General features: G+C 38.8%; 1 protein-coding gene across 1 annotated transcript in view; it reads left to right on the forward strand.

The window, feature by feature from the left end:
- PTPRQ (protein tyrosine phosphatase, receptor type, Q) overlaps nt 1-9167 on the forward strand; it is a 232711-nt gene that overhangs the window by 54343 nt on the left and 169201 nt on the right. Inside the window, exon 17 of the mRNA XM_010832015.1 lies at nt 6497-6617. Coding sequence (XP_010830317.1) covers nt 6497-6617 — 121 coding nt within the window. The remainder of the gene's footprint in view (nt 1-6496; nt 6618-9167) is intronic.

Here is a 9167-nt window from a genome sequence, read left to right on the forward strand (position 1 = left end):
CTGGTAGTCTAGGGTCTTGGAGTCAGTGCTCCCACTCCAAAGGTTCAGGGCTTGATCTCTGGTCAGGAACGAAGATCCCACAAGTGGTTTGTTATGGCATTAAGTGAGATTAAAACAAATATCCAAAAATGAGAAACCAAAGTGAACCCCAGGAAAATGACAGTTACAAAATCAGCCAAATAATACTTAAAATAATGGAATATACACATAAACCCAAGTCAAATAGTAGATTGACCCAGCGAACAAAGGAAATAAAAAATTATATTTACCTGTTAAGAACAAAACTAACTAAAGCACAAACTGGAAAGCAAAACTAAAGCAAGGTGCCAAGTGGGGAATAAAGCAATGAAAACAAAACTAACAAATATGTTGAGAGGAAAGGAAAGAAAGAAAAGAAAGAATAGATATGCAAAGTTAAATAGAGGTACATGAAGAAGATTTATATACATTAAAGATTAACTGCAAGGGGGAAAAAGCAGTAGGAAAGGCAAACAAAGGAATAAATGTAGAAAAAATATAATAGGTTTAAAAAATTAAAAATTAAAATTATAAAAAAGAAGAAGAAGAAAGAAAAAAGAAAAATTCCATAGAACTGCAAAAGTCCAACGTAGAGGCAGAAGTTTATAACAACAATAAGAAGTGTGACTGAATATACACATATACGTATATACCCATAAGCAAAATCAAAACAGTCCAACAAAAATAAAGTACAATAGATTGACCTGGCGAACAAATGAAAGCAAAAGTTATATCTACCAGAACAAAACTAACTGAAGCACAAACTGGAAAACAAAACTAAAGCAAGGTGCCAATTGAGGAATAAAGCAATGAAAATAAAACTAACAAATATGAGAGGAAAGGAAAGAAAGAATAGATATGAAAAGTTAAATAGAGATAGATAAAGATTTGTATACATTAAAGATTAACTGCAAGGGGAAAAGAACAGTAGAAAAAGCAAACAAAGGAATAAATGTAGAAAAAATAAAATAGGTTAAAAAAATTAAAAATTAAAATTAAAAAAGAGAAAAAAATTCCACAGAACTGCAAAAGCCCAATGTAGGGGCAGAGGTTTATAACAACTAAAAAATGTGTCTGAGAAGAAAAAAAAAAGCTCAAAAGCTTAATTAGATTTCATATTGCCAATAAAATCAACAACTACAACGGGGCGGGGGGGGGAGGAAAAAAAAAAAGAAAAAATCCAAAAGAATCTACAGAACAAGTCAAAACATAAGAATAATAAATGCTTTTCTTGAGTCACTGCTGTCAGAGTCCTTCACCTCGCTGGGAGTCACAGTTCATCTTACCTCCCTAGGATGCCCTCCAATACTGTGCTGATCTCTGGACCTGCTATGGGGGCAGCTCAGATTCTAATCTGGTCCGACTTCTGTGTGTTCTTGCCTCCAGTGTCCACAGCTATCAGAGCTAGCGTGTTTTCTTTTGTGGGAGCTCTCAGTGACCTTTTATATATTCCGTAGACACAGAGTTTGCCAGTTGACCATGTGGATTTAATCTGCACCTTGTATAGCTGTTGGGAACGTTTTGGGTCTTCTTCCTTAGCCACACTGCCCCTGGGTTTCAATTGTGGTTTTATTTCCACCTCTACACGTGGGTCGTCTACAAGGGTTTAGCTCCTGAGGCTTTCCTGGAGAGCTTGGGTTTGCCCCGTGAGGGCCAGGTGTGGAGGTCGTGCAGCTGCTTGGGTCGCAGGGGCTCTGGCAGCACCAGGTACTCAGGGGGTTGGCGGCTAAGGCAGCAGGGAATACAGTGCTCTAGAAGGATATGGCAACCAGTATTGGCCAATACGCTCCAGTATTCCTGCCTGGAGAACCCCCTCTCTGACAGAGGAGCCTGGCAGGCCACAGCCTACAGTGTTGCAAAGCGTCGGACATGAATGAAGCAACCCTGTGTGCATAGAGGCAAGACTCTTTTTTTGCCTGTGGCAGCTTTGCCCAAGTGAGAGTTGAGTGTGAAGGTGGTGCAGCTGCTTGGCTTGCAGGGACCCAGGTGATGCCACGTGTGCAGGGACACAGACTGCCTCTGCTGCAGGAGTTATGGCCCTGTCAGCGTCTTTTTTCAAGCTTCTTGTAGCCGGTGATCAGAAGGCCTCTTTGGTCAGTGTTTCTCCGTACCTCCACCTGTTCAGGCACTCGGAGGGTTCCCTTGCCTGGGGTCCTTCTCTGTTGTTAGACGTGCCGGGCACATAGAGGGGCCCCCCTGGCTGGGGTCCTACTCTGTAGATCAGTGCATCAGGCACTTAAAGGAGCACACTTGGTGGGGTCCTACTCCGTAGTTCAGGGCATCAGGCGTTTGATGGGCCAGCCTCTCTATTGTTCAGCTGCTGATGCTGTTGTGGGGGGAGAGGCCATGGTGATGACCCCACCTCCTCCATGTGACTCAGCAGTATTGCTTTGCTTCCAAAGCTGCCTGGCTTTCCTCCACAGGCATTTCCCACCACAGTCTCCTCCCTCACATCCCCTCGATCTGTCTCTCTGCAGTCAACAGCAGCCCTCGTCCTGGGTTTGCCCCACAATCCCTAAACTCCAGCTCCCAGCAGCTGCCCCTTCCAGGAGACCAGCATTCCTACTCGGGGTATGTATGGCTGTGGCAAGGACTGTCTGATTCTCATTCCATTTAGGCTGCCACAGATCAGCTGTTTCACTCTCAGCCTTAAATGTTTCTCCTCTGACTCAGACAATTGTCCCGCTGTGGGGATCGGACCCTGGCTTCAGTTCCCCCACCAGCTGAGGGCAGGTCCAGTCCTTCTCACACTCCTGCTTTTCCCCCTGGTTCCTTCACCCTGCCAAGTTTTGCATGGTTCTATATGTTTTTTTCCACTGGTCGGGTACTCCTGTCCGCTCTCAGCTGGTGTTCTACATGGACTTCTGTGTCTGACCGTGTGTTCCTGATGTATCCGTGGAGAGAGTTGTACTCCACGTCGACCTACTCCTCCGCCATCTTGTTCTCTCCTTAAGTTGCTTTTTAATCTGTTGCTTTTAAAAGCAAAAACATCCCAGGAGAACAGAACTCATAACCTTCATCCTGTGCCAGGTATATTACATACATGTGTCATTTCATGCCCAGGGAGACCTTTACAGAGTCCAAGCTCGTTCTGCTCGCCACACAATAAGTCAGTGAATCCGAAACAAGGTGTTGGGATCAGGAAGGGCCTGTAGCATTTTTTTATGTTATTAAGATTAGCTTGCTAATGAGTTCAGGCTATTTACCAGACTTCTCTCCATAATTTGCCAAGATGCTATTCCTGAATGTTAATAGCCTTCATTTTCAACTTTTAAGCTCACCTTTCCTCACTTGGATAAAACCAACTTTACTATTGAGACCACTTTACAATGCTACTTCACCAAGTTGTAGGCATATTATCATGCTAAAAACAAAATTACTTTTGAGAGATGCATTTTGGATTTGGAGTTGCCTTTTATGTTTTCTACATTGTATATTTTGAGAATATTCTTCTTCTTCTGCAAAAGTCAGTCCCATTGCCAGGAGGAGGAGTTCTGGATGTAACATGTGTTCGTAGAATATCTTTTTTCACCCTCTCAAGCTTTCCCCATCTTCCCATTGAACTGTGCTTTATGGATGTTCAGATTACAGTCATTCACCAGTTTCTGTCTTCTCATGGGTTAGTCTTCCTTAGTTATTGCCTCTGCTTCCTATGCTTGTTTCTTCAGCAGAACTTACCTGTCCAAATTTTCATTTTTTCATAATTAGATTTTTCTTGCTCTCAAAGTGAAAATTTACCAAATAAATGAATTTTCCCCGTGGGACAGTGGTTAAAGGCTAGGGTAGAAGGTTAGATTGTCTTCTGTCTTAGATAATGTCTCAGAAAGATGTACTAGATCATTTTAGCAATGCCCTACTAGATAGAGTACCCACTTCTTAATTTCTAATCTAAATAGCCCATGTAGTAAGAATTTGAGGTTGTTTCTGAAGGAACCTAGACCAGTAGACAACATATGTTATTATTTTGAGCAGTCAGAGTTTATTACTGCTCATGTCAATAGTTTCAAATTATACCTGGGCTATTCAAAATATGAAGTTATGGTAAACATCCATATAAGTGCTTGGCTCAGTCATTGACATAGTTGCTAACAAACAGGGTAAAGAACAAAACCCCCTTATAGAAAAATTACAGCCAACCTAAAATGGATAAAGGCCTCAGAAGTTTTGCTTTTTGTTGGGTATTAGGAACTCCTTATCTTCTTTAGAAGAGATCTAAATTTGACAAATATGTAGACAATTAATTTTGATAATTATAATTACTGGTAGAAGTGTTCATCAGGACAAAAATAAGAATTTTAGCTACTCTGAGTGTCCAGGAAAATGTAGCAGATTAAGTTATGTTTAAGCTCTGACCTGAAGCAAGATGAGTAGAGAGAGGGTTAGGGATAGGAATGACCATGCCAAGCAGAGAAAGTAAAAGCCTTATGAAGACCCTTCTTATCTATACTCATATCTCTGTCATGATGAGTTGGATAGATTGCAAAAGACATTGCATTTATTTATTCTAGTTTTTCCAATTTCATTTTTTAAAATTGCAGTTCTGAAGTGAAAGTGAAAGTCACTCAGTTGTGTCCAACTTTCCATGGTATTCTCCAGACCAGAATACTGGAGTGGGTAGCCTGTCCCTTTTCCAGGAAATCTTCCTAACCCAGTGTTTGAACCCAGGTCTCCCACATTGCAGGCAGATTCTTTAACAGCTGAGCCACAAGGGAAGCCCAAGAATACTGGAGTGGATAGCCTATCCCTTCTCCAGCAGATCTTCCCAACCCAGGAATTGAACCGGGGTCTCCTGCATTGCAGGCAGATTCTTCACCAACTGAGCTATTTCTGAAGAGTGTAAAAGTAATTTTGACAAATGTTAAAATGGTTAAAACTTTGTCTGATATAGTAGATATGCAGTATTTTACTTAAAAAGGCATTTAATCACACTTTTTTAGTAATAAAAAGTTTGACATAAAAAAGAAACTACTCAAGAATATATTGAAGATTAAATATAAAACACCAAGAGCTGATATTCCACTTAAACATCTTAAAGCATAAAGCATATTATCAAAGATAAATGCTTAGTTACAACATACAGTGTTCTGTATAAGTGCTAGTTTTGATTAAAATTCTTTTTTCCCAATAATAAACAAAAGTTTTGCAGTGATATTTAGAAAAATATCACAGTTTTTTGTTTTCACAAATGAAAGAGTTTCCTCAGTTAGAGGTAATTCATATCTTGGGAAACAAACACCTCCAATGGGATATATGGATTCTGTGATAATCAGTTTTGATAGCATTTTTATTGTGGTGCCAGTGAGAATATCAACGGAAAATATAAATACAGCTGCTACTGTTATTTTGTGGAACTTATTTCATAAAGCTTTTCTCTGCTCAATAAACTCTTTTTTGAAGAATTGTTATTATCAGAATAACAATATCAAACCATATCAAAACACACATGTATGTGTACACATGCACTATAGTTGGGATTATCCCAAAAGTTAGAAGGAAAATATAATAATTCAAGCAGCATCTTCAAATCACTGGAAAAAAGTGATCTGCACAATACTAATCTATAAATTAAAACTGTTTAAAGAAATCTGAACTAATCCTCAGAATTTCTACTAGGTGTGAGTTCAGTTTCCATGTATAACTAAAACAGTGATCAAAATTATAGTAATTTATACCCCTTTACATGCAAAAAATGTTAATATTTTAAAATATTACTCTGCTATTATGTAGCAACTGAGAACTTGCATTCTAAATGTTTTATCTAAGTTGAAATATATACTTGATAATTAGTTTACAGTATTTTTTAGTGTTTAATGTATTTTTTTAATGCAGAATGGCTGAAATATTTGAATCCTTACACTATGATAGCACAATTAGAAATAGACCCTAAAATGTCTATATACTTGTTTATGTGCTACATTGGCATTTCCTTTGTCAACCATTCAATTTTGAAGATTTAGTGAACACATTTTGATGCTATTTTGCAGTTTAATGACACACATGAAATTGAGGAGTATAGTTTTCATTGTGAGGTCGGTCAGTTGCTTTCACAATGCTATGCTTATCACTTTACCACTTCTTGGATGTGTGATTTTTTCCCCCGGTTCTTTTTATTGTTTTGGGAGCTCTTTTATTGTATATTTACTCACCCCAGTAGTTTTATTTTTATTAGAGGATGATAATTTACCAAGATGTCCTTGAATGGTAGGTGAATCACAGTGTCATAACCCTTGTTCTTTTTTTCTCATGAAATATTTTTTTCCATTGAATCACAGAAACAGATGTTCTAACACCACCATGCAAAATCTTTTATCATCTCATTTTGAAAGTAAACAGCCTCTCCAGCCCATGGAGAAAGGCCCTGTACCCAATTCATTTACCAGAAAGTTCAAAATAAAAATTCTGTGCATTTCTATTTTAGCTGCTGCTTATGTATGTTTAATAAAATATTAATACATTATCTTATACCCTAACTTTTCAGCTCCTGATTCTCCCCCACAAGACTTCTCTGTAAAACAGTTGTCTGGTGTCATGGTGAAGTTGTCATGGCAACCACCCCTGGAGCCAAATGGAATTATCCTCTATTACACAGTTTATGTCTGGTAAGAATTTTTTTTCCTTTCTGGAAATAGTTCTGAGAACAAGTATTAATCTGTAACATAATAGGAATGCAGTTTTAAAATTTCAGATTGTGAAGCTACATTAGAAATCTGATTATTAATAGGCTAGTTTATATGCTTTTATTAAGAAACAACTTTTTCCCATATTAGGTGGAGGTCCAAGCATAGTCAAATAATGTGAATTTTGTAATCAAAACAAAATAAATGTATTATGTATAATTACATTAGAATCCTGCTCTTCAGCATCATGGACTGCTCATGTGACTCCAACTGTAATTATATGTGAAAAGCTTTTAGAATATTACTCCAGTATTCTCTATGCCACTCTCCTTTTAAGTTTCCTTGAGCAGAATATTTTAAACTAAAATTTAACTAAAAGATATTTCTCCAGAACTCTATTATTTAAGGTCAATTGTCCATTGAAATGTAAGCAGTGTATTTATTTTTTACTGATCACCTTTACCCTACTTGCCTATTTATGAGTCAGTTGTGAAAAAAGACATAATCCTATAGTGCTTCTCATTGATTAACAACATGGTATTAATATATTGCTTCATGGAAACTCAATAGATTAGAAGCCTCACTTTGATCTACTATAAATCCTGGTATAAGGATTCACAAGTGATATAACATATTTCCTAATGTGTTAAATATTTCAACTTTGAAAATGCAATTTACATAATGCTTTATATAGACATTTCTTTTATATTTCTTACTCAGAAGGTCCGGACTTGAGTGAAAGGCTACGTATGATGTTTTTAAGAAGTCTACTCTTCTCTTTCCTAAATGAAGACTTCCCCCCACCCCAGTCCCTCTTTAAACCCTTTGCATACTGCTCCTTAGGATTATCCTTCCTGTATTCTTCATTGCCTGATTCCAAGTCCCTTTGCTTTGGCAAAATTAGGAGTGGCATGAGGGATGATAATGGGAGGAGAGCAGTGAGACAAGGTAACCATTCCCCTCTATTACCCGACTCCATTTATCAGTTCAGGGTTTCATTTCTTCATTCAGTAACATTGATAGAGGAGCTATGTACCTGTGAACAAGACACACATAAGACCCCTGCCCTCAAGGAGCTTACATTCTAAAGAGATAATTGGGTTATATACCCATAAATAAACAAAAGAGAAGGAATCGGGGGAAAGAGGGTTACTTTTGATAGGATGCTTCTAAAAGAATATATGGCCAAAGAAAAGGCCAAAAGAATAGATGGCCTTTACTTGTGATCTGAACGAGAAGGAGCTTCTTGTCAGGTCGGGATCTGCAGGAGGAAGGAATATCAAGTGCATAGGCTCTGTGAGGAAACACATATGTTTTGAAAACCATAGAGAAGGTGAGTGTTGCCACAGATGGAGAGACAGAGGAGAGTTATACTGGAGAGTAGGAGGCTGGCAAAGGTCAGGAGCTAAGCCATCATAAGGATTTGTTTTCATTTCAGTTGTAATGGGAATTATTAAAGTACAGTTATTAAAGCATTATTAAAGCACTTTGGGTACTTTATGCAGAAAGAATTGTAGGGGGGAAAATGCTAGCAGGAATATTAGGTGGGAGCTTATTTTAGTAATCTGGGCTATAGATGATCCTGGGATGGAGGAGAGAAGTGGCAGCTTTTTATTACACTTAGGAAGAAAAGTTGCTTGGACCCAGTGATGGATTGATTGGCTGTGGGAATGAAAAGAAAGAGAAATCAATGGAATCAATGATGACTTCTGGGTTTTTGAATCAAAGGTAATGACTCAGAGATTTATGACACTGTTTTGCTGAGTTAGAAAAAAAATTGACAGTGAAAAAAGTTAATGAGAATCAAGACTTTTCTGGTTGGGTTTCCGGTCCTACTCTGATAAACGGTATCATTACTCTGTATAGTGATCATGCTGTGTGAGTTCAACTCCCCCGCAGTCCTTTTTTCTCTCTTCTTTCAGGCGGTGTCCCATTTCTGTCTCACTTCCTAAAATGGACTGTAGGTATAGGAGAGACCGCGGAAAGTAGCATGAGGGGATCTCAAGTTTGGGATATCGTGACTCATCTCATTTGACTGTTGGGAACCATTCTGGGACCCACACCCACCCCTCACACCCACCCCCCACCCCCCCCTCCCGCCCACCCCCCTCCCCCCCGCCATCATAGCTTCCAGTTTCAAGGTTTTTATTTTCTGTTTTAGCCTTGATCCAACCTCAGATTTATTCTAGTACTCTGGATCTCTTAGCATGTCTGTCTCAAGGCTCAGGTAGCTATATGCTCTCTGTTGTTTTCTCTGAACGGATCTGTAGTGTGCAGGACTGGAAGGTGGCTTCTGCACCTTTCCTTAGCTCCAGTGGTCTGCTGGAAGAGCCCTTAGATCTTACCAGACATAAGTATTGATAATCACTGGACCTAACTACTTAACTAGACATGAGTAATGCCATACTGAAGACAGATTTTCTAAGAGGTTTACCATTTTCCTCTCTATCCTAAGAAGGAGAAGCTCTGTGCTGGCACTTCCTTCACAAACTATTCATTTGTCTTCACCACCTACCCTCAGCTTATCTTCCC

This window comes from Bison bison, unplaced genomic scaffold (genome assembly GCF_000754665.1).
Source record: "Bison bison bison isolate TAMUID 2011002044 unplaced genomic scaffold, Bison_UMD1.0 scf7180017864535, whole genome shotgun sequence".
Taxonomy (NCBI): Eukaryota; Metazoa; Chordata; class Mammalia; order Artiodactyla; family Bovidae; genus Bison; species Bison bison.